Source organism: Castor canadensis, chromosome 1, assembly GCF_047511655.1.
Source record: "Castor canadensis chromosome 1, mCasCan1.hap1v2, whole genome shotgun sequence".
NCBI lineage: Eukaryota > Metazoa > Chordata > Mammalia > Rodentia > Castoridae > Castor > Castor canadensis.
The window spans coordinates 168,679,387-168,706,104 of NC_133386.1; the positions used below are offsets into that span (position 1 = coordinate 168,679,387).

The 26,718-nt window shown below is 34.3% G+C and overlaps 1 protein-coding gene and 1 long non-coding RNA gene across 3 annotated transcripts in view; both read right to left on the reverse strand.

The window, feature by feature from the left end:
- LOC109674440 (doublecortin domain-containing protein 1) overlaps positions 1 to 1,471 on the reverse strand; it is a 248,901-nt gene extending 247,430 nt beyond the window's left edge. The window contains 1 exon segment of the mRNA XM_074043394.1: positions 470 to 1,471. Within this exon segment, the coding sequence (XP_073899495.1) occupies positions 470 to 516 (47 nt within the window). The 5' untranslated portion in view covers positions 517 to 1,471.
- Positions 1,472 to 1,622: 151 nt separating this feature from the next.
- LOC141411462 (uncharacterized) overlaps positions 1,623 to 26,718 on the reverse strand; it is a 29,579-nt gene continuing 4,483 nt past the window's right edge. The window contains exons 2-4 of one of the 2 annotated variants that reach the window (XR_012436229.1): positions 14,261 to 14,300; positions 13,611 to 13,661; positions 1,623 to 2,086 (exon numbers count right to left, since the gene is read on the reverse strand). This is a non-coding gene — a long non-coding RNA (uncharacterized lncRNA). Of the gene's footprint in view, positions 2,087 to 12,852; positions 13,662 to 14,260; positions 14,301 to 26,718 lie in introns of those variants that run through there. The other variant, XR_012436228.1, reaches the window with a different exon arrangement.

The following is a 26,718-nucleotide window of genomic DNA, read 5'->3' on the forward strand; positions in this document are numbered from 1 at the left end:
TTTTTGCCTAATTACAATCCTAATTTCAGTGAAAGAGGTAATAATGTTAGTGATGGGTGTAGTTTTTTCTGTTAAATAGTTTCAGAATGCCTTTAGTGGATTGAATTATATAAACGTGAAATCATTACCAATATTAAATGCAGTATTTGTTCTGTAACTATAAAAACAATGTCATCCTCACTAAAAGTAGAACATATTCACAGGTTAAGTAGACTATGCAGAATAATAGGGTTTCAGTTAAGAGTCCTGTACATTACTAATTAAATGATTGTTAATTAGAAAATAAAAAATTAAAAATGTGTTAATTTTAATTTGACTGACACTAAATACCATGTGACTTTAACAGAGTATGGATAAAGGCATTGCCTTACGTTTTATTAATACATACATAGTTTATTTACTAGCACATAGTTTTACTTCCCATTTCTTAAGAATTTTACATGAATATTCACTCCCTTCTCATGCTCACCCCAAGATCTGATCCACCTTTTTTTTTCTTCTTTTTACAAATGGCATGTGAGTCTAGGTTCTGAGCCTAGACTGAAGCCAGAGTATCTGAGTTTGCATCCCTGTTGCCCAGCTTCCAGCTGTGTCACTTTGGACAACTCAGGTAAGCTCTTTGTGTTTGAGTTTCTTCATCTGTAAAATAAGGATAAAAGAGTTCCCAGTTCATAAAACTGATGTACTTTAGCATATAGTAGTACCATGTATCAGCTACTAAAAAAACCAGTTTTTCAGTGATCTTCAAGTTGGAGCACTAACTGCCATTAACAGTCCATGGAGAGTTTCCAGGGGGCATGCAAGTGTGGATAGTTTTAAGGAAATCAATTTTCAGGTCCTTGCCTCCATGTATATGCTTTTCTAAAGTGCATCTTCCCAAGGAGCTGCCTGTCCCAACTACAGTCAATCCTTAGACAGTCTCCACTTCTAGCACTTATGCCCATTTCAAGGCCTCAAACCAAAGGGCAAGTCCATAATTCCTTTAATCCTGAAATTTCAGAATGTGATATATCCATACAATGAAGTTTTATTCAGCCATTAAGAAGAAGAAAATTATGTTGTTTCCTGAAAAATGGATGGAAATGGAGATCATCATGTTAGGCAAAATAAGCCAGTTCCACAAAGACAAGTATCACATGTCTTCTTTTATTTGTGGAAGCTGGGAAAAACAAAAAATTCAAGGTCATGACAATAAAAGGGGAACTACTAGAGAGGTGAGGGGGGAATATGATCTAACCATGCCATATGTATGCATGGAAATGTCAGGATGAAACACCCTCACCTTATGCAATTTATTTTGTGCTAATAAAAAAGAAATTTTAAATGCCCCTTTACCAATCCGTATCATATATAAATTTCTCCTAAATTTCCTTTTTTATGTTTAATAAGTATCAAAAATGGTTATGCTAATGTTGCTTTTAATAATTATATACTATGAATAGTTAAAACAAAAACTCAATCCTGAGAAAAATTTTCAACAATTTTAAACTTACAGATCATTCTTTTGAACTTGGTTTGCTACAATTACAGAGAAATATGATAGAATAACCTAGAAAAAACTCTCACATATAAAAGAATTCTATAGAAGAAATGGAACAAAATAAAAGTTTAAGGAGAGAAGGTTGCAAAATTTCCAACTGTTGACAAAAAAACTTATGTTTTTAGATTTTTAAATCATTATAAAGTCTCAGGTCTGGGGCTGTAAATGTTCCAATTAATATGTAACATCTTGTCCTGCCTAAAAAAAGACAGGTGGGCATGTCAAAAGTACATAGAATTCAACTTAAAGTGAATTCCACTGCCAATAAGATACTTTGGATTATATATATATATATATATAGAGAGAGAGAGAGAGAGAGAGAGAGAGAGAGAGGAACTGAAACATTAAATATATGAAATTCCATGAGTATCTAATAATACTAAAATTTAAAAAAACTTCATTATCTCATCATTGACTCTTGGAGATTGTTGAGGTACTAACTTACTGTTTCATACTTCTTTTTTGCTTTCTGGAATCAACTATTATTCAGGATAACCAAACAGATGACGAAAGTGTTTTTTTTCCTAGAAAAATTCCAACTAATACCTGTGGATGAAGTGAAAGAATTACAAAATCTCCATTGCACAAGCCCTAATGAAATAATAGGTCCAGATAGGTTTGCCCAGGTAATGTTGGTCATCACTAAATTAAAAGGCAATGGGAAATTTATAACAATTGAATCTGACTGATATCACCTCCACCATATCCCTATTAATGTCCTCAAAATAAGACAACCAGAAATTATTTCTTATTATATAATTCCATAGGAAATAGAAACACAGGACCATCTAGAAAGCATTCTTGTCATAAATACTGACTCTACTTAAGTTTCTAATTCTAATTTCAGTTTATAAAAGTATGGAAGGTAGAGAAATGCGATAAATGACCGGCAGGAAAATAGAGAAGAAAGAAATACTACAAATAAAAAGATACTTAATCATATCAATTAATGCAATGAATAAAAATTGTTTAGACCTTGACTTGAACAAACCAACTTCCATAAGCATATTTTTGAGTAAAATTGATGACACTTGACATGAATTATGTGTCACTTTATACTATGGAAGTGATTTTACTGAGTATGGATAAATAGCATTGTTATAAAAAAATCTATGTCATAGAGACTCAAACCAAAATATTTGTAAAATATGATTGGGACTTGCTTAAAAATAGTCCAGAACAAAGAAGGAAGAGGACATAGATTAAGAATGGCAGAATACTGTAAGAACTTTTGTAAATGCCCCCACCCAGAACAATAAAATAAACAAAAAGTAAATTTTCATCCAAGTGCTAATAGAATTGTACAAACAAAATCAAGTAAAATATTTTTAGTTTTAAAAAAAAGAATGGCAGATAGTTGATGGTTATTCAACTTGGATAAAGAGTAAATAGGGGGTTTGTTTTACTATTTTTTCCTTCTGTATATGTTAAAAATGTAGATAACAAAAAGTTTTTTGTAAAAATATGGCAATTATATTGAAGTACATTCAAAAAGCTGGTGTAACAGTTGTATTTTAAAATGTTAACATTCATAGTATAACAGAAATCATATATTTTTCAACAATTAAACATGTAATGAGAAATTTAAAATGCCATGTTAAAATGTACAAGAAAGTATATGCATTTCAAATTCAATTAGAGATTACACAAGCAAAATTAATGTCAGTATCCTAGATAGTAAGCACATCTGGCCTCAGCTGTTAAAGACAGAATTCGAGTGCTCCAGAGCTGACCCAGACACCTTCATCTTCTTCTTCCCCAAGTAAATTGATATCTCTTATAATTTCCCTGGAGGAAGGGCCCATTCCAGAGGTGGGAGACAGGTTCTACCAATCCTTCCCAGTGAACCAGATTCTTAAGATTGCCATAGAGTCACCAAAATTTAACATTTCTTTCATAGCTTATGCTGGTCCCTTAACCAGATAGTGATGATTGATGCATTAGTTCAAAACTCCCCATTGTACAGGAAGAGTTAGTGTCATTCAAATACTGTTAAGGGGGAAAATTACCTTGATGTAATTGTAGTCACTAAGTATACTACCAGACAAGTTAACCTAGGGGGCACACAGATCAAGTTCAAGTTCTCAATTCAAAAACTTACCCAATAAACTTACATTGCAATAAGCAAGAGGAAAGCAATAAAACAGATTGACACAGATAGGGTATAAGTGACAAGACCACACTGTCTGTATCCCAGGTTGTGTGAATTTGCATGCTCTGCTCTCTCTGAACCACACCAACCTTCCCTGTTATGGTGTATTTAAGGGGACTACAGTTGAGATTTGAGTTATATGATCCAGAAAGAAGGTGCCAGTGGTCAATGGCATATGCTAATGGAAGGGACAAAGTATACCTGACTAAAGATGTAGTGTGCAAATTGACTTGGTGAAGAGCTATGGGTTTTATTTACATTTCTTGGGCATAGTACTGTCAGCTAAAATGGGACCATGTGTAATCACATGGTGTTAGGTGTCATAACACAGCTGGCAAGATCATGACTTGCTCCTTCTACTTTTTCATCAAATGAGTAAATCCCTGTCCATTCCATTATATTCTATTTATTTTATCTTAGCATATCTTATAAGTTATCAGTATATGTACATATTTTTAATTTATTTTTGCACCTTCTCTTTTTGGTGATATCAGGGTTTGAACTCAAGGTTTTGCCTTGCTAGCCAGGTGCTCTACTGCTTGAGCCACACCTCCAGTCCTTAATTAATTTTTTATTGAACATTTATGGGGTATACATTTACACATTTACATTTAATGTAGAACAACTAAATCAAGCTGATTAATATAGTCATCACCTTGTTTATCTGTCATTTTTATGGTGAGACATTTGAAATTTACTCCTACTTTGAAATATAAAGCATTATTGACTATAATCACTTCTATACAACAGATCTCAAAACCTATTCATTCTGTCAATCTGAAACTTTATAAACCTGAATTCTACCTTTCTTTTTTTAAACTACTTGCTTACTCTAGATCTATATTTAACATACCTTATAAGTTTCATTTGTATCTCATAAGCTACTAGTTTATCTACTATTTATGCTCAAGATTTCTTATGATTTTCATTATCCCATCTGTATTCTTACCTTCTATGGCAGAATCAAACATTCAAACTCCTATTACATGCTGTCTGCTTAGTGAAATGGAGATACCATTTCACTAAGAAAGGCATGGATGTGGACAAAAGACACAATAAAGACAATAAGTTGGGAACCACCATCATGTGAAAATGCCTCAGGTCAGTCTCTAGTTTCTAGCATGGAAACCTAGTACATATTTGATGGGAGAGGAGTCAAATGTTACCTCCCAAAGGCCAGTTCTAAAGCAGTGCATATTTTGGAACTTCTTAAAGAGTACTTAGCCAAATTCCACCAAGCCAGAGTGTTTATCTGCCCCTTGAAGACTGTTGCAGCATTCCAGCAGCAGAGTACATATTTCCTGTCATTTAACATGGCCTCATTTACTTACTGGAAACAGCATCTCCACACCACAGAGAAAGACATTAAATCCTGTTCTTGTATCCTCTGTTACATTAAGATATTGGCTGTTGGTTCAGGAAATATAAATTGTTCTACACTCAAACTAAGTAGAAGACACCTGGAAGACTTCTCTATCAGAAATCTCATTTGTAAAGTCTCATCTCCAATTGATGGCTGAATATTCAATTCAGTAAAGGAAGACCCTTGAACTGCCTTTCTAGGATTGTGTAAATTTAAACTACATATATACACCTGAGTTGCAGGTTATTATTTTTAAAATTAATTACGTAGCAATAGAAATAGAGCTGTACAAGAATCTGTTCTTCTCCAATGTAATAGTTGCATTTCTGAAGAAAATTGCATTATCAAACCTAATTTTTATGAAAATAGTTCAAACTACTGGAAGAACACATAGAGAAAATGCCAGTCCAAGCATAAATTTCATAACACCCCATCTTAACCAATAGCTGAGTGTAGTGGAGCATACCTATCATCTCAAGCTATGCAAGAGACTGAGACCTGGAGGATTGCTGGTCCAGACTAGTCATGAAAATTGTTTGGGAGACCCTATCTCAACAGAAAAAAGCTGGATGTGGTGGATCATGCCTGCCATCCCAGTGACAGTAGTAAACCTAAAATAGGCTGAACAAAAAAACTGAGACCCTATCTCAAAAAACAAACAAACAAACAAAAATCCCAGAGCAAAAATGGCTGAAAGAAAGGCTAAAGCGGTAGAGTGCCTGCCTGCCTAAGAAGCAGGAATCCCTGAGTTCAAATCCCAGTACTGCCACACATGAAAATAAGGTAGGAGAAAGGATTTTGAATATTTTTAATCATAAACAATGATAAAATTTTGAGGAGATAGGTATGTTTAATCTAATTAAAATATTATATAATGTACATATGCATTGAAACATCCTGTGATATCCTATTAATATGTACAATTGTTATCAAAATTTTAAAATGTTGGGGACGTTAAGTACTGGAGTTACAATTTCTTGAATAAATTGTTTTTTCCTATTGGAATGTCAATGATATGCTTTGCTAGTTTATTTTAATAGCTATAATTGTACAATTTTACAAACTAATGTCCTTGGATAAATCTAGCTATCTAACTTTTTCTTTTTTTTATGTATAAGAACTAAAGTTAGTAAAGCAACTCTGGCAAAGTCTGTAACTTCACTAGTTGTCATCTATTATAATGATAAATATGTCAAATTTACTCAAATATAAACAGGGCATCTTTTTGGCTTTTCAAATGTGTTTTCCCAGGGTGTAGGGTGTGTGGCTCAAGTGGTGGAGTGCCTGCCTAGCAAGCACAAGGCCCAGAGTTCAACAACCAGTATCAACACCCCCCCTCAAAAAAAGTGTTTTCCCTAAAGCTGCTTTGATAGTTCCTGTTCCCATCCATATCTATCCAATCATTGAATTGTTTATTGAATGATGCCTCAAAAAATAAGATAATCAATTAATGTTGAAAAAGACAATATTGCTTCATAGACTGGGGGATAATTCAGTGGCATGGCACTTGCTTAGCATGTGTGGGTCTCTGAGTTCAATTTCCATCACTGGGGAAATAACTGTTATTCTGCTGGCTATAGTTTCATCATAGTGAATGTAGTCATAATTTTAATTAACTTATCTTTCTAAAAATAAATTAAGTAATGATAGATTAAAAAGAATAGTATATACAAATAAAATACTTTAACAATATCCTATCCTTGGATTTAGACACCATTATAATTTTTGAATGCTTGTCTTTAGACTTTCATTTAATTTTAAAAGTACTCTTTTTAAAATATTAAATATACAACTTATATACATCCATGTTCACCTAACAAGAATATCCCTGTGTTTAAATATTTGTTCAGAACATAATCTTTTATTACTTGTAATATTCTAGTAAGTTGTTTCAAATACTTTCTATTGTAAAATAAACCTTTGGCCATACCATTGAATAGTTCCTTGAGAAATTCTGTAAGTAAAATTCCTGGATCAAAGTGTTAAAGAATTTTAAGGCAGTTGCTGTGTATCTCCAAATTAAATAGCCTTTCAACCAAGCCAATGGCCCCCGAAAACAAGCAGGAGTAGCAATACTTATCTCTGACAAAGTAGACTTCAAACCTACATTGATCAAACGAGATAAAGAAGGACATTCCATACTAATAAAAGGGGAAATAGACCAAAAGGAAATAATAATCATCAATCTGTACGCACCAATGTCAACGCACCCAATTTCATCAAACATACCCTGAAAGACTTAAAGCATATATAAACGCCAACACAGTGGTTGTGGGAGACTTTAACACTCCATTATCATCAATAGATAGGTCATCCAAACAAAAACTCAATAAAGAAATCCAAGATCTAAAATATGCAATAGATCAAATGGACCTAGTAGATGTCTACGGAACATTTCATCCAACCTCTACACAATATACATTCTTCTCAGCAGCCCATGGAACCTTCTCCAAAATAGATCATATCCTAGGGCACAAAGCAAGCCTCAGCAAATATAAGAAAATAGAAATAATACCATGCATACTATCTGACCACAATGCAGTAAAAGTAGAACTCAACAACAAAAGTAAAGACAAAAAACATACAAACAGCTGGAAACTAAATAACTCATTACTTAATGAAGAGTGGATCATTGATGCAATAAAAGAGGAAATTAAAAAGTTCCAAGAAGTCAATGAAAATGAAAACACAACCTACTGGAACCTATGGGACACAGCTAAGGCAGTCTTGAGAGGAAAGTTTATAGCCATGAGTGCATATATTAAAAAGATTGAAAGATCCCAAATCAATGACCTAATGATACATCTCAAACAACTAGAAAAACAAGAACAAGCAAATCCCAAAACAAATAGAAGGAGAGAAATAATAAAAATAAGAGCTGAAATCAATGAAATAGAAACCAAAAAAACCATACAAAGAATTAATGAAACAAAAAGTTAGTTCTTTGAAAAAATAAACAAGATCGATAGACCCCTGGCAAACCTGACTAAAATGAGGAGAGAAAAAACCCAAATTAGTAGAATTAGGAATGCAAAAGGGGAGATAACAACAAACACCATGGAAGTCCAGGAAATCATCAGAGACTACTTTGAGAACCTATATTCAAATAAATTTGAAAATCTTAAAGAAATGGACAGATTTCTAGATATATATGATCATCCAAAACTGAACCAAGAGGAAATTAATCACCTGAATAGACCTATAACACAAAATGAAATTGAAGCAGCAATCAAGAGTCTCCCCAAAAAGAAAAGTCCAGGACCAGATGGATTCTCTGCTGAATTCTATCAGACCTTTAAAGAAGAACTGATACCAACCCTCCTTAAACTGTTCCACGAAATAGAAAAGGAAGGAAAACTGCCAAACACATTTTATGAAGCCAGTATTACACTTATCCCAAAACCAGGCAAAGACACCTCCAAAAAGGAGAACTATAGGCCAATCTCCTTAATGAACATTGATGCAAAAATCCTCAACAAAATAATGGCAAACCGGATTCAGCAACACATCAAAAAGATTATTCACCACGACCAGGTAGGCTTCATCCCAGGGATGCAGGGGTGGTTCAACATACAAAAATCAATAAACGTAATAAACCACATTAACAGAAGCAAAGACAAAAACCACTTGATCATCTCAATAGATGCAGAAAAAGCCTTTGATAAGATCCAACACCATTTCATGATAAAAGCTCTAAGAAAACTAGGAATAGAAGGAAAGTTTCTCAACATTATAAAAGCTATATATGACAAACCTACAGCCAGCATTATACTTAACGGAGAAAAATTAAAACCATTCCCTTTAAAATCAGGAACCAGACAAGGATGCCCACTATCTCCACTCCTATTCAACATAGTACTGGAATTCCTAGCCAGAGCAAGTAGGCAAGAAGAAGGAATAAAAGGAATACAAATAGGTAAAGAAACTGTCAAAATATCCCCATTTGCAGATGACATGATCCTATACCTTAAAGACCCAAAAAACTCTACTTGAAAGCACCTAGACAACATCAACAGCTATAGCAAGGTAGCAGGATATAAAATCAACATGGAAAAAATCATTAGCATTTCTATACACTAACAATGAGCAAACTGAAAAAGAATGTATGAAAACAATTCCATTTACAATAGCCTCAAACAAAATCAAATACCTAGGTATAAACCTAACAAAAGATGTGAAAGACCTCTACAAGGAAAACTATACACTTCTGAAGAAAGAGATTGAGGAAGACTATAGAAAGTGGAGAGATCTCCCATGCTCATGGATTGGTAGAATCAACATAGTAAAAATGTCGATACTCCCAAAAGTAATCTACATGTTTAATGCAATTCCCATCGAAATTCCAATGACATTCATTAAAGAGATTGAAAAATCTACTGTTAAATTTATATGGAAACACAAGAGGCCACGAATAGCCAAGGCAATACTCAGTCAAAAGAACAATGCAGGAGGTATCACAATACCTGACTTCAAACTATATTACAAAGCAATAACAATAAAAACAGCATGGTACTGGCACAAAAACAGACATGAAGACCAGTGGAACAGAATAGAGGACCCAGATATGAAGCCACACAACTATGAGCAACTTATCTTTGACAAAGGAACTAAAAATATACGATGGAGAAATAGCAGCCTCTTCAACAAAAACTGCTGGGAAAACTGGTTAGCAGTCTGCAAAAAACTGAAACTAGAACCATGTATATCACCCTATACCAAGATTAACTCAAAATGGATTAAGGATCTTAATATCAGACCCCAAACTCTTAAGTTGATACAAGAAAGAGTAGGAAATACTCTGGAGTTAGTAGGTATAGGTAAGAACTTTCTCAATGAAACCCCAGCAGCACAGCAACTAAGAGATAGCATAGATAAATGGGACCTCATAAAACTAAAAAGCTTCTGTTCATCAAAAGAAATGGTCTCTAAACTGAAGAGAACACCCACAGAGTGGGAGAAAATATTTGCCAATTATACATCAGACAAAGGACTGATAACCAGAATATATAGGGAACTTAAAAAACTAAATTCTCCCAAAACTAATGAACCAATAAAGAAATGGGCATGTGAACTAAACAGAACTTTCTCAAAAGAAGAAATTCAAATGGCCAGAAAACACATGAAAAAATGCTCACCATCTCTAGCAATAAAGGAAATGCAAATTAAAACCACACTAAGATTCCACCTCACCCCTGTTAGAATAGCCATCATTAGCAACACCACCACCAACAGGTGTTGGCGAGGATGTGGGGAAAAAGGAACCCTCTTACACTGCTGGTGGGAATGTAGACTAGTACAACCACTCTGGAAAAAAATTTGGAGGCTACTTAAAAAGCTGGACATCGATCTACCATTTGATCCAGCAATACCACTCTTGGGGATATACCCAAAAGACTGTTACTCCAGAGGCACCTGCACATCCATGTTTATTGCGGCACTATTCACAATAGCCAAGTTATGGAAACAGCCAAGATGTCCCACCACTGATGAATGGATTAAGAAAATGTGGTATCTATACACAATGGAATTTTATGCAGCCATGAAGAAGAAAGAATTGTTATCATCTGCTGGTAAATGGATGGAATTGGAGAACATCATTCTGAGTGAGGTTAGCCTGGCTCAAAAAACCAAAAATCGTATGTTCTCCCTCATATGTGGACATTAGATCAAGGGCAAACACAACAAGGGGATTGGACTATGAGCACATGATAAAAGCAAGAGTACACAAGGGGGGGTGAGGATAGGTAAGACACCTAAAAAACTAGCTAGCATTTGTTGCCCTTAACGCAGAGAAACTAAAGCAGATACCTTAAAGCAACTGAGGCCAATAGGAAAAGGGGAACAGGTACTAGAGAAAAGGTTAGATCGAAAAGAATTAACCTAGAAGGTAACACCCACGCACAGGAAATCAATGTGAGTCAATGCCCTGTATAGCTATCCTTATCTCAACCAGCAAAACCCCTTGTTCCTTCCTATTATTGCTTATACTCTCTCTACAACAAAATTAGAGATAAGGGCAAAATAGTTTCTGCTGGGTATTTGGGTGGGGGAGCGGGAGGGGGCGGAGTGGGTGGTAAGGGAGGGGGCGGGGGCCGGGGGGGAGAAATGAACCAAGCCTTGTAAGCACATATGAATAATAACAGAAAAAAAAATAAATAAGTAGCCTTTCAAAATGGATCAATTTCTGAAACTACCAGAAATATTATGTGAAAGCCCATCCAACGGTACCTATTGGTGGAGTAAAATATTTTTTCCTTAAATTTGCCAATTTTACAATAATTTTTCTAAATTTTCAATAATTTTAGAAAAATTCTTATAAAATTGGTAAATAGTGAGAATTTAAATTTTAAAATGGTCTTATTCAATTTTTAAAACCATATCATTACTCAAAGAGGAGTATCAAAGGATAATCACTGAGATTTTGAGAATTATAAATTATTTTAATTCTACTTAGAAAAACATTTAAAGGAAGAAATTCCTAAAATACATACATGTTCAATTTCTAGACATTTTAAAGATAGCTGAGTTCAAAATATCTAATTAGCCCAATGTCCCCTTTCCCATATACCTATGAGAACATATCCAATTATCTTGAAAAAGGCAATTAAAATTACTATTAACAATCTTAATACTAAGATGTGCTATAATTTATTTGATAATTACATTTCCCACAAAGATATTGTCAACATAAACTGTGAAACTGTAGCTCCATCCTGTTTACAAGTATCAGAGACAATATGCTCACTGTTCTGTTGTACTTAAATGCTGTATTGCAGTTTTTCTTAACAGGTAATACGTGACATGAAACATGTCTGATTTTTATGCTTTATAACTTCATTCTGATGTTTAACATTAAAACATTTAGATTTATATATCACACATCTAAAAACAATTTAAATAATAAAACTAAGAAAAATAATAGCAACCATACATTTTGTTTCAAATATAAAACACAAAATAGAAATCTTTTGTTCATAGATGTTAAAAAACCATCTTTAATCAGAAATGAAAACTATTTCTATTTTCAGATTTATGAAGCTAGCATTAAGTACTTGATGTACGTGTTCAGCTTTTATACTTTTAGGAATTTGAATCAAAATATAAGCCATAGGAATTGGAGAACATCATTCTGAGTGAAATTAGCCTGGCCTAGAAGACCAAAAATCATATGTTCTCCCTCATATGCGGACATCAGATCAAGGGCAAACACAACAAGGGGATTGGACTTTGATCACATGATAAAGCGAGAGCACACAAGGGAGGTATGAGGATAGGTAAGACCCCTAAGAAACTAGATAGCATTTGTTGCCCTCAATGCAGAGAAACTAACACAGATACTTTAAAGCAACTGAGGCCAATAGGAGAAGGGGACCAGGAACTACAGACAAGGTTAGTTCAAGAAGAAGTTAACACACATGCATAGGCAATCAACGCGAGTCAACTCCCTGTATAGTTATCCTTATTTCAACTAGTAAAAACCCTTGGTCCTTCCTATTATTGCTTATGCTCTCTCTTCAACAAAATTAGAGATAAGGGCAAAATAGTTTCTGCAGGGTAGCGAGGGATAAGGGAGGGGGCAGGGGAAGAGGAGAGAAATGACCCAAACATTATATGCACATATGAATACAATAAAAATTTTAAAAAATATAATCCATAAAAACAGGAAAAATCAAGAGACCACATTTCAAGGTTAACTCATCAGTTTTAAAATTTATTATTTTTATTATCTATTCTGACTTTATAACAAGGAAAAGAATAAATGTAATCATTTTGATTTTAAAAGCATACTGCAAGGCTGAGGTTTACATTAGTTATTGCTATTTGTCTTCAAAAATATGCATTATGATAAATATTTTTCAAAACACCAAAGTAAATACAGTACATGGTTCTGGCATATTTATTTATTTGAAAAGGTGTTCTGAATCCTAGACAACATAAATACTAAGTAGGGTGGTAGTTGCCATAGTAACAAGTAAATAGCATAAAAATCCATGCAATTTTTCAAATGTACCCACTTTTTTCACAAATAAGCATTTTTGTAGATAAAAGATTATTCAACTCTTACTGCATTTCCTCATTTCAAGAGATAAATATGTGATTCTTTAGAAATAAAATATTATCAGGTAGCAATGGAGCAGGCTCAAAAAACTTTTTAACTGAACATGGAAATATTAAGGGTTTTAATTTTTCAAAACGAAAGCAGGAAAATAAACTGCTATTACTCTATATTACTTTAATGGGTAGTATTCTTCAAGGGCAGAAGCACATAGACTTCTTTTCCCTTTTTATTTTGCTTTAAATTTATTATTTAAATGCATTAAATGCAGGACTTGACCTTGCAAAGTGGAAAACCCTGTTGAACACAAAGAAGTACAATACGTTTAATGCCAATTCAGGAGCTACTACTTAAATAAATGATCCGAGGATCTTTATACTACATTAAAAGAGTTCTTTCCTTTCTCCTCTCTCCTCAATAAAATATAATTTTCCCATTTACAGGTGCCCTAAAAGGCCCAGTGAGTATAATGAACAAGTCTTCTGAATCTTATACTTACAGCTTAAGAAGATTTAATGTGTATTTTGTAGGGTTGGAGAGAGAAGCAATTCTGAAAGACATGATGTGAAGTTTGAAATCTACTGAAAGTTACTAGAAAGCCAACCAAAACAGAGTGGAAAAATTGCTCAACTATTACTTTCAAATCTGATTACATAAATTTGAACTTCCAGTTTGTTTCAATAGTAACTATTCTGGGGCTGGCAGAGTTGCTCAAGTGGTAGAGCCCCTGCCTAGCAAATGTGAGGTCCTGAGTTCAATCCCCAGTACTCCAATCAATCAATCAATCAATCAATAAATAACTATTCTGTAACAGCCTCCTGGGATAAAATTTTAAAAAGAATTTATAGACCACTGTATAGGCAGGTGAGTACAAAGCAGTACTCAAGGACTAACTAATTTTATTGAAGAGAAATCAATTACTTAAGTAAATAAAGATAGATACAATTGTTATTGTGCCTTTACTGAATATAGAATTCTCCAATGTAAAAGAGACAAGAGCACCAGACCCCTCTTATTCTTAGAAGATACATTCCTAGGGCCTCCCCTTCCCCTTCCCATGGATGCCTGAAACCTCAGTACCAATCCTATAGATACTATGTTTTATCTGTTTGCAAATTTAATGGCTTTTCTACTTTAATAAGCACTTACCTTGCACTGTGGCAACAACTTCTGTAGCTTTCACTGTAAGCTGTAATAGCAAAATCAGTGTCAATATCTATTTCCTTCTTCACAATTTCAGGAATAGAAAACTTATTCTTTTTTTTTTTAACTTTATTTATTTTTTTCTTTTATTATTCATATGTGCATACAAGGCTTGGGTCATTTCTCCCCCCTGCCCCCACCCCCTCCCTTACCACCCACTCCATACCCTCCCTCTACCCCCCACCCCCTCAATACCCAGCAGAAACTATTTTGCCCTTATTTCTAATTTTGTTGTAGAGAGAGTAGAAGCAACAGTAGGAAGGAACAAGGGGTTTTGCTGGTTGAGATAAGGATAGCTATACAAGGCATTGACTCACATTGATTTCCTGTGCGTGGGTGTTACCTTCTAGGTTAATTCTTTTTGATCTAACCTTTTCTCTAGTACCTGTTCCCCTTTTCCTATTGGCCTCAGTTGCTTTTAAGGTATCTGCTTTAGTTTCTCTGCGTTAAGGGCAACAAATGCTAGCTAGATTTTTAGGTGTCTTACCTATCCTCACCCCTCCCTTGTGTGCTAAAGCTTTTATCATGTGCTCATAGTCCAATCCCCTTGTTGTGTTTGCCCTTGATCTAATGTCCACATATGAGGGAGAACATATGATTTTTGGTCTTTTGGGTCAGGCTAACCTCACTCAGAATGATGTTCTCCAATTCCATCCATTTACCAGCAAATGATAACATTTCGTTCCTCTTCATGGCTGCATAAAATTCCATTGTGTATAGACACCACATTTTCTTGATCCATTCGTCAGTGGTGGGACATCTTGGCTGTTTCCATAACTTGGCTATTGTGAATAGTGCCGCAATAAACATGGGTGTGCAGGTGCCTTTGGAGTAACCTGTGTCACAGTCTTTTGGGTATATCCCCAAGAGTGGTATTGCTAGATCAAATGGTAGATCGATGCCTAGCTTTTTAAGTAGCCTCCAAATTTTTTTCCAGAGTGGTTGTACTAGTTTACATTCCCACCAACAGTGTAAGAGGGTTCCTTTTTCCCCCGAATCCTCGCCAACACCTGTTGGTGGTGGTGTTGCTAATGATGGCTATTCTAACAGGGGTGAGGTGGAATCTTAGTGTGGTTTTAATTTGCATTTCCTTTATTGCTAGAGATGTTTTTTTTTCATGTGTTTTTTGGCCATTTGAATTTCTTCTTTTGAGAAAGTTCTGTTTAGTTCACTTGTCCATTTCTTTATTGGTTCATTAGTTTTGGGAGAATTTAGTTTTTTAAGTTCCCTATATATTCTGGTTATCAGTCCTTTGTCTGATGTATAGCTGGCAAATATTTTCTCCCACTCTGTGGGTATTCTCTTCAGTTTAGAGAATACCCTTCTTCTTTGATGAACAGAAGCTTTTTAGTTTTATGAGGTCCCATTTATCTATGCTATCTCTTAGTTGCTGTGCTGCTGGGGTTTCGTTGAGAAAGTTCTTACCTATATCTACTAACTCCAGAGTATTTCCTACTCTTTCCTGTATCAACTGTAGAGTTTGGGGTCTGATATTTAGATCCTTGATCCATTTTGAGTTAATCTTGGTATAGGGTGATATACATGGATCTAGTTTCAGTTTTTTGCAGACTGCTAACCAGTTTTCCCAGCAGTTTTTGTTGAAGAGGCTGCTATTTCTCCATCGTATATTTTTAGCTCCTTTGTCAAAGACAAGTTGGTTATAGTTGTGTGGCTTCATATCTGGGTCCTCTATTCTTTTCCTTTGGTCTTCACATCTGTTTTTGTGCCAGTACCATGCTGTTTTTATTGTTATTGCTTTGTAATATAGTTTGAAGTCAGGTATTGTGATACCTCCTGCATTGTTCTTTTGACTGAGTATTGCCTTGGCTACTCGTGGCCTCTTGTGTTTCCATATAAATTTAACAGTAGATTTTTCAATCTCTTTAATGAATGTCATTGGAATTTTGATGAGAATTGCATTAAACATGTAGATTACTTTTGGGAGTATCGACATTTTTACTATGTTGATTCTACCAATCCATGAGCATGGGAGATCTCTCCACTTTCTATAGTCTTCCTCAATCTCTTTCTTCAGAAGTGTATAGTTTTCCTTGTAGAGGTCTTTCACATCTTTTGTTAGGTTTACACCTAGGTATTTGATTTTGTTTGAGGCTATTGTAAATGGAATTGTTTTCATACATTCTTTTTCAGTTTGCTCATTGTTAGTGTATAGAAATGCTAATGATTTTTCTATGTTGATTTTATATCCTGCTACCTTGCTATAGCTATTGATGATGTCTAGAAGCTTCTGAGTAGAGTTTTTTGGGTCTTTAAGGTATAGGATCATGTTGTCTGCAAATAGGGATATTTGACAGTTTCTTTACCTATTTGTATTCCTTTTATTCCTTCTTCTTGCCTAATTGCTCTGGCTAGGAATTCCAGTACTATGTTGAATAGGAGTGGGGATAGTGGGCATCCTTGTCTGGTTCCTGATTTTAGAGGTAATGGTTTCAGTTTTTCACTGTTAAGTATAATGCTGGCTGTAGGTTTGTCATATATAGCTTTTATAATGTTGAGGTACTTTCCTTCTATTCCTAGTTTTCTTAGAGCTTTTATCATGAAATGGTGTTGGATCTTATCAAAGGCTTTTTCTGCATCTATTGAGATGATCAAGTGGTTTTTGTCTTTGCTTCTGTTAATGTGGTTTATTACATTTATTGATTTTCGTATGAAGATTTATTCTTTTTGGGGTGTGGGGGTTGAACCTCAACCTTGCTAGGCCACCACTTTACCACTTGAGCCACATCCCCAGTTCTTTTGCTGCTTTTACAGATAAGAGTCTCAAAATTTTTTGCCTGGCCCAGCCTCAGACTGTAATCCTTCTATGTCCACCTCTTGAGTAGCTGGGATTATAGGTATGAACCTCATTCCTGGCTTTAAAAAATGTCATTTAAAAAAACATAAATATTTAAAGGAACCTAGTTGAATTAGGTTTCGTAACATAATTATCATTCATCATTACCTGGCAGAAAATTCATTCTTAATATTGATTCTGCAAACTCAGCATATGAGTTCTTTTCTTTCCTTACCAAGTCAAGAATTTTTACCTTTTCACTTAACAGAAGTGCTTTGTGGCTTCTTTTTGGCATATCTGAATTGCCAACATTACCACTCTTACAGTTTGAAACTATTATTAAGTAAAATAAAGGCTACTTGAATACAAGTACACAATACCATGACAGTCAATCTAAAAAACCAGGAGGGCTACCCATATATGGATATATATATTGCATGGATATACTAGACAAAAAGATGCTTCATGTCCCAAGCAAGAGCAGGAATGGCATGAGATTTTATCACTCAAGTGAGAATAGCATGCAGTTAAAATTATGAATTCTCTATTTCTGGAATTTTTCATCTAATGATTTGAACAGAATTAACCATGTAAATCTGAAACCACAGAAAGTGAAACATGGATAAAGTATACTACTGCAAGCTCAAACATAATTGGATTCAATATGAATATGATAAATAAAAATACCATATCAAAAAGGACTGCCCTTTCTGGACATGGTACATGGAAATTCCAGCTATGTGGGAGGTAGAGACAGGAGGATGGTGGTTCCAGGCCAGCCCAGAAAAAATGTTAGCAAGACCCTATGTCAAAGACAAAGCTAAGCAGGGTTGTGTACTAATCCCACCTATCAGAGAGGCAGTTGGAGGCCAGTCTAAGCAAGTTAGAGTGAGACTTATTTGAAAAACAAACAACCAAAAAAGGACTGGGGGGTGGTGTGGCTCAAGTGGTAGAGCACTTGCTAGCAAGCTAGAGGGTCACAGTATCACGAAAACAAAAAATAGAAGTACTGCTCTCACTGAGCTCGTAGTTACAAACTAGCAGCATAAGAGCTTTCAAACATTAAATTAAGCTTTCAAGACACAACTTTATAATAGCATTCCATATATTGGCAAGTTATAACTTAATTGCCTACCTGCATGGTATAGCTCATCCTAAAACATCTTTTAAATTAATGTGAAAGATTATTTAATAATGATATGACTGGCCCAATAATCTTTGGAGAAATCTTACATCCACCCATATTCAGATACTATATTCAGCTATCTTTAGTATTCTAAAACAAATACTCAAAATCTGACCAAAAATCAAAAACAAAAGATTATGCAGCCATCTAGGAGTGAGAAAGAAACGGTTCCATCTTCATGGCCATGTGCATTTAGATATGACTCAGTCTTGTGGATGGAATCATTTTGCCAATTGGGAGATGCAGCTTGAATAACTATCTCATTTTCAATATCCTGACACATAAAACTTAATGTCTAGTTTCTACCTGACTCTTTTCTGTGTACTATTACACAGACACACAGTTATATGCACATACCAGTGTGTAGTGTTTAATGTATTGTTTCTTTTTTTTATTTGACAATATAATTTCCATTTTAAATATTCCAACCTCAGTTAAATTGAGTAGTAGACTGAGATGCTGGTCTCCCCTCACAATTTCCACAATCTTGCCAAGGTCTTCTTCAGTTAAAAGCAACACAAATTGGACCCAAGTACTTTGCAAAATTTCCCATCCAAGTAGTTGCAAAGAGTGACCTAATCCAACTTCTGAGCTATCTGTCACCAAAGCCTGAAATGGCTTGTTACGAAAGGACATTGGAATATGAGCTTCAAACATTCAGAAAATAAAATGTCCATTTTAGTTGATAAAATTTCTGTGTTAATTTTAACATAAAATGGTTCCAACAGATGGCTTTCATTGGTGGTACACCACATGTAGGCAGTGAGCACAATATATGCATTATCTATAACACTGATAGTAGTTTTTAAATAATTTGGCCCATTAGCTCAGTGTTCCTCAGGTTTCAGAAACACGATCCTCTATAACCTAATGATTTCAACAAAATGAAACTTCTTTTTACAGCTTTAGATAGTATTTTTCTGAAATGCCTTATTCTTAAGGACAATTTGTAGCCCCAAGTATTGTTTGATACTTACTTACTTACTTGTAATCCTCTGATTATAAACACACACTAATCAGCATGGCTAAACTTCAAGCATGAACAGAGTAAGTACAGTGAAGTTGCTTGACATGTTCAGGCACCATGCTAGGTAACCTGACCTCCCTCAAGTAATGAATAATAGCAAGAAAATTGCTCAGTTTTCAGAGTCCCATATAAATAGAAATATCTATGACTAAGGGTTTTGGAATTAGACAAGTCAGTCTCCAAGAAGTACATTGTAATCTTTTCTTCTTGAAGGAGTAATTTAAACTTTTAGAAGAACAAAGAATGAATTAAAATATCAATTAAATATTTATGGCTATTAACATAGGATATAACAGAGTTGGTCACTTCAATGATGTGACTACTGCAAAAGAAAAACATAATATAATCTTTTTATTATTTTTCCCTCCTATTCCTTTTAACTATTTCTCTCTCCTTTTACCATATTAAAGTAATGGAAAAAAATGTCCCTAGAGACTTGGAAAGGAAAACCTTACACATTTTTAAAACAAAGGAGAAATGATTTTGGTAATTATAGGCTTAGTTTAACCTGAAACATGCAAGAACAAATTAAACAATCAGTTAGTAAAACACAGAATCACATAAAATACTGGAAAACAACCAGCATAGTATCTGAAGAGCTAACTATGCCAGATGAACTTAGTGTCTTTCTATGATAGGATGAGAGGTCATATTATCATGCAAGAATTGAACCATGTAATTTCAATGTGGCAAGTCTTTTTATTCCATTCTCCAATTCAGTAGGGAAAAAGATTTAGAAAGAAAGGAATCTAAAACTTGACTCCAAAACTAAACCAATGGCAATCAACCCATCTCCTTTCTTCTGAGAATCTTTTTCAGAACTGAATGAATCTCTTTATTGGAACAATATCATGAAGTCTTGGCTTCTTTTATGTTTTAGTTCCATCACATTTGGTTCTTCAGATTTCTAAAATTTTAAAAATTAATTTCCTTAATTTTCTTTCCAACCTGTTGACAATTCTTTTCCCTAGGGATCTTAAGTGACTTGTTGATTCAATCAAGTGGCACTAAACATGGACAAAATATAAACCAAATTTAGGCAGAAATTTCTAAAGGAAAATAAAGAACACTTTCAATGAATTAAAAAGATGTTCTATGGCTAGAGATGTTGATAAAATGGTGTTTAAAGTATAAGTGCTTGGTTAGAAACACTTGAAACTTAAAGATTGTTAAGAACTGCTCTTATTTGATTATAGAAGGGAGAAAAAGTAAAGATAAGAAGTCTCTGTATCAGACCAGAGTTCATGAGCATAAATGAGTATACACTGGGACATTAAGAACATGACTATGATGGAAAGAGGTCCCAACAGGGAAAGTAAGTCAGATACATGGCTTTTATTGATCAGGCAAGGGCCTGGTTATTAAGAGCCTGTGTTAAACTGAGATATCTGGTAGAATAAGAGAATTACTGTTCTAAACTTCTGTTACCATTTAAACTAATAATTCAGGTATCTTAGAAGTAGGAAAATTTGATCATATTATTGCTTGATCTTAACTGTCTTTCTATACCTAAACACTAGGAAAATAATCAATTTTGGCAGACCACAGGCTAGAAAAGGAAGAGTCCCCTGAGACATTATTTATATCAGTGTACCAAGAAGGAAATATGTACAAATAATTACCATTAATTTATCTCCCTTCAGCTCTCTCAACACAAAGCAATCCTCTCTCCTCTTACCTTAGGATATTCCAGAATGGTTAAGGGGGACACCTACATTATGAAAAAGTTTTATAACTAAAATATTGTAATGAGAACAACAAGAAGATGAGGACATTTGTGTTTATCAAACCAAGACTATAATCAATAATTAATTTTTTTAATAACTGGAAAAATACAACTAAAGAAAATGGTTTGGCACCTTCAGGAGACATGAAAGTAAGTGCACTGTAATACAATGAAATGATCACTGGAACTTTTTCATGTTCTGGAGTTCTAATCTTAGTTTTGGGCAAAATCTGAGGTAAATCTTAAATTCTCTTGAGTTCATTTTCCATATCTAAAATATGGGTACAAGGAGACTGAGAGAAGGGGAACGCTGATGTCCTTCTATCTCTAAAATTTTAGTTATTTGCTAGATCTTTCATGTATGAGAGCTAAGGTAATATGACAGAAAAAATAAGAGGTTTGGAATCGGCTGACTCAGGTTTGTATATTGCCTCTGTTCCTTCCCAATCTTATTTCCTCATGTGTATGATATAGCATCTGCTTTACCTGCCTCATAAGATTGTTATGAAGATCAAATGGGAAGACATGATATAGGAAGGTGCTTGTTAGTTATATAGATTAATCTAAATTTTTTATTTAGTTTTACCTCCTGCACTGCCAAGAAAAAATTTTTAGACGTGGTAGAATATCTTTTAGAGATTCTTTAAGATCAGAGAAGATGTGGCAATTTCTAATTTAGAAGTATTTGTTTCTTCAGCTGTTGATTTACTAACTGAAAATTGTTGGACAACCTAGGTTCCTATGAACTTAAGTATGGATAGCTGTTCTGTGTCATAGGAAGAATATGTAAGTTTTCCAGCAGAGAAGGAAGGAATTGGGACTTTGCCCAAAACTCCAATAGGTATGTTAGTTGGACAAGGTTTGGATGTGGTTAGTCCAAAGGAAATTATTAGTAAAGGGATATGAGTCTTTAGCATTGGGTCACATTTAGTCACCCAATTCAATAATCAAGACATAGCCTCATTAGTATAATGAAAGTCAATTCAATTCATTATGCATCGATTACAAATTAATACCTATTATTAGAGAGATACCAAATATGAACTAATTTATTTTGATAAAATTATCCAAACTATCTCTAATCATTGCAAATGAATCAAGCTTGTAAATTTTCACTATATTAAATGCATTTTATGGTTTCTAGACCAACATTTGCTTAAGTGCAAGATAAGAACAAGTAACAAGTACTTGCATCCTGGAAACAGGATTAGCTTCTTCTACTTAAAGCAAGAAAGTGGGAAAACAGGATAGATTGTGTCCTAAAATCAAAAGGTCTATTATATAGGACCTAGAAAAATCTCTTTCTATATCTGGCTATACTTTCTTATCTTGTTGCCTATTTTGTAGGACTACCTAACTTTAACATAGGACTAACATGACATATATTTCTAAGTGTATCTTTCTCTAGTGATATACCTAAATATTATATATGTATATGTATGTAATATATTCATCACCAAAACTCACTGATATCTCACTTTCTAAATTAGATTTTTTTAAATCTGGGACTTAAATACATATATGTATATTGTACTATGGAATAATTCTTTCCTTTTGCTGCAAATGCACACAAAAACTAAAAGTAATTAATTCAATATTCAGAGAAATGTTCATAGAGACTAACATTGCAGACCAGGATTTACACTCAGACAAAGATTTTTTAAAAGCCATATACTCTTCCAAATTAATATATCTGAGTTCCTTTCGCTAATGGTCCTGCTTCACCTGCAGCTCATCAGACAAGGTAATAATTTATGATAATCATATGAAAATATACAATTAATATTCATCACCTCTCATTCCTCATCACTTTAGATGATCAGTAATGCAGAGTGAAAATGCTGTCAGATTTCTAATTGCTTTGTAATGGGCTTGAAACAGGGAAATCATTAAAGGCAAACAATCTGTCATTTGTCTGTTACTTTAACTATCTATCACACCAAAAAACTCATTAAAGAAATTGCTAATGAGCTACAAAAGACTATACTCATAGTGCTTCTGCAGTACAATGAAAAGTAATGCTATGAATTGCTTAAATATTTTAAAAATATGATATCTTTGTGGAAATTCATCAGAAAACATTTTTCTTCAGAATATTTTTTAAGCTGTGTGCTTTCATTATTTTGGCACTTAATCCATCATTGCAGAAATCCCTTTAGCATAGAAGACTTCTTTTTCATCCGTCTCTAAATAATTAAGCTGAAAGTTTGCAAGAAGCTGAAATGCTAAATGTGTTTATTACTAGTAAACTGACACAAGTGATAAAAAAATAGTACCATAGCAACCCTCATGTGAAATGAAGAATATATTTTTAAATGTGATTTTTGCCCTCATATCTCTTGTGGATTTGAACTGTTGAAGGTGCAATGCTTTATTCCTCTTAAATAATGCTATCATCCTACAAAAATGATATTCAACTACTGAAATTGAGCATAATAACATTAAATTCTGCATAATTACATTATTTTGAAAATTTTGAAGATATCAGCAAAATGTCTTATAAAATTATGTTGAGTAATTTTATCAGAGAAAACAAATCATTTCCTTAAATGACCACCAAATTTGATGTCTTTATTGATTCTACCTTTAACAATGACACCAATTTTGTTTTAAAAACAAGGAGGCATAGAAACAAGACCCAGAGATGTTTTGTTGGTTCTATAGTGTGGATGCATTTTATTTTAGAAAAATATGTTAGCATTAAAGATAATAAGGCTACTATTTCTGTTTTCCATTTTTATTAATGATGAATTGAATAATTAATTTAATTTCCTACAACAAAAGAATCTTAATAAGAAAGTCAAACTTCTTCTAAATATGTAGACTTATTTATATAGATTTAAAAACCTGAATGCAATAGCATGTTAATCCAGGTGCCATGGTTAATATACACTAGTTGAATTCCAAACTAACTTCAAAAGGTTCCTTAACACCCTGGAAGCATCTTCATTATACTCTCTAATTGACTTAAACAGACTTCATATCAACTGTTTAACACATTTTAACCTGCAAATTAACACCCCTTGATCATTCAGATTAACCTTACTTCTGTGAGTCAATTATATGACAAAAATAAAATAACTTTTTCAAAAAACATTCAGGCTTAACAAATTAAAATGAAGAAAGGAAAAATGCTTCAAAAACAAATATGTACAAGCATTTCCTCTCATGATTCAGAGAGATCATCACACCTTTCAGGGTATTTGGAACATGCATAGAAAAGCCAAAGAGGTCACAAGAAGAGAAAGAGGTAAAGAATAATGGGGAAAAATAAAGTGATAGTAATAATGATTACTAAAGAGAAACAGAAGATGGATTATATACAGTATTTTAATAGGTTTGTGGAATGATTAAAATGTCACGTGTGAAGAAACTAGGAGAACCGTAACAAATTTTCAGATGAAATAAAGACCTTCAAGAGATCTGAAATATTCACATAATGATGTTAAAGACAAATAAATAAGAAAAAAACAGCAACAGGTATTATGCCCACAAAAAGTATGTACTTTTTCCTCTGGCTTCTGCTTAGTGTATTGCCTTACATCAGTTCAATGCATGTTCACTGATGATGAGCACTGCTGAAATGACAAAGGAGAAAGTTCCCCAAGATAGGATAACCAACACAGGAGAAAAATGCAAAACCAAAAACTATCTCTAAGACATGAGGTAGGACTGTTGGGTTAGTCAGCTTTCTGTTATTATAACAAAAAATCTGAGATAATAAACTTAAAAAAAAGAAAGATTTATTTTGGTTCAAGGTTTCAGTCATTGGTGACTTGGTCCAGTTGCCTTTGGGCCTGTAGCAAGGCAGTACATCATGGCAGGGAATATGGGCAGAGGAAGTTCCTCACCTTGTGACAGCTAGGAAGCAAAAAGAGAGAGAGAGGAAGGGACCAAGGATCCCAATATCCTCTTCCATGGAATGTCCTCAATGCCTAACGTCCTCCCATTAGCTCTTACTTCTTAAAGGTCTCACCACCTCTCAACAGTACCATGGATGGTCTGGGGTCCGAGCCATTAACACATGGACCTTTGGGGAACACTGTAGATCCAGCCTGATGAAATTGTTCATTAGCATTGATTCTCAATACTGTATAATTTTTATGGTAATCTGTCAAAAGAAAAAAAGTTTCTCTAATTCTTGCCACTCATCTCTCCCTTCCTTCAAAGCATTATTTAAAATTTAGCACTTCCATGTATCTTCCTGGATTCATTTATTCTTGACTGAAAATTTTCAATTATTTAAGTAGTCTACTGTTTGTGTACCTGTAAGTTATTAATGTCACAACACTTGGTACTTCCTTTCACATACCACTTATTTCTTTCATCTGCTTTTCTAAAGTATCTGCCTACCCAGATAAACTCTAAGCTTTGGAGAAGACTTAGTCAACTCTGTCTCATGTAGCTAGTATGAGGCACACAGTAGACACTAAACAAATATTTGTAGATTGAACAAATAAGTAAATGTACTGTATCATTTTTTAAAATCTCATCACTAGCTACTCCTTGGTGGCTTTTCTCTTTCCAGTAGATTCTAAATTCCTCTAGAGGCAATCATCTAATTTCAGAACATAACTGAATTGCCCTATGGTACTTAAAAATAAATATGGCTTAGTTTACTGACATGAAAATCCTAAAAATTCAGATATAAAGACAAAGAAAATTAAAGATTGGAGCTGAAACCACTAGAAAGGGTCAGGTAAACATAGTGATAGGACAGGAGATAATCAGCAGTGATGTTGTTGTGGCTCTGGTTTAGTAATCGTCCCCCAAAGGCCCACGTGTTGAAGGCTTTGGCCATAAGGTAGTAGTATATGATGGAACCTTTGGGAAGCTGGGCTAATGGGAGGCTTTAAGTTATTGGAGGTGTCTCTCCTCCAGCCCCTGTCTATTTTTTTCATTTTCTTTTGTTTTTGCTATTTGGGATAGGTCCCATTATGTAGCCAAGGCTGGTCTCAAACTTTCAATCCTCCTGCCTTAGCTTCCCAAGTGGTGGGAGTATAGATGTGAAACACCACATATAGATCCCTCTTTCCCTTTTGGATCCTGGCCATGAGGTGAGCAGTTTGTTCCACCACACACTCTCTGCCATTGACACTCCCTACCCCCACCAGAGGCCCAAAGCAATGGGTTTACCTGACCTTGGACTGGAACCTCCAAAACTGCAAGCCAAGATAAACTTTTTCTCTTTATAAGTCAATTCTCTTAGGTATTTCATTGTAGTGACAGAAAGTTGACAGATTCAACTGTGCACATTGTAAGTATTATCCATCAGTCAGAAGTGAATATCTGGTGGTTCACGGGAAGGTTCATAGGCAGGCTAGTACTAAAGTAATTTTAATACTGTATTTTTTTTTTGCTATCACTACAACCCAGAGTCCTAAGCCTCTTTATCTATCATACTTGATCAATCATCTTGAAATTAAATATTTAATGGATGCCTACCTTACTTACTTTAGATGGTGATGGCATGAATTAAGAGGGTTTTGCCCATGATTTTTTTTCTTCTTATTATTTTTTTATTATTGTGCCGGGTGGGGTACATTGTAGCATTTACAAAGATTCTTACAATGTAGCAAATATATCTTACATGAATTCACCCTTCCACTGCTCTCCCACATTTCTCCTCCCCTGATTCCTGGAACAGTTTCAACAGGTATCATTTTTGCAT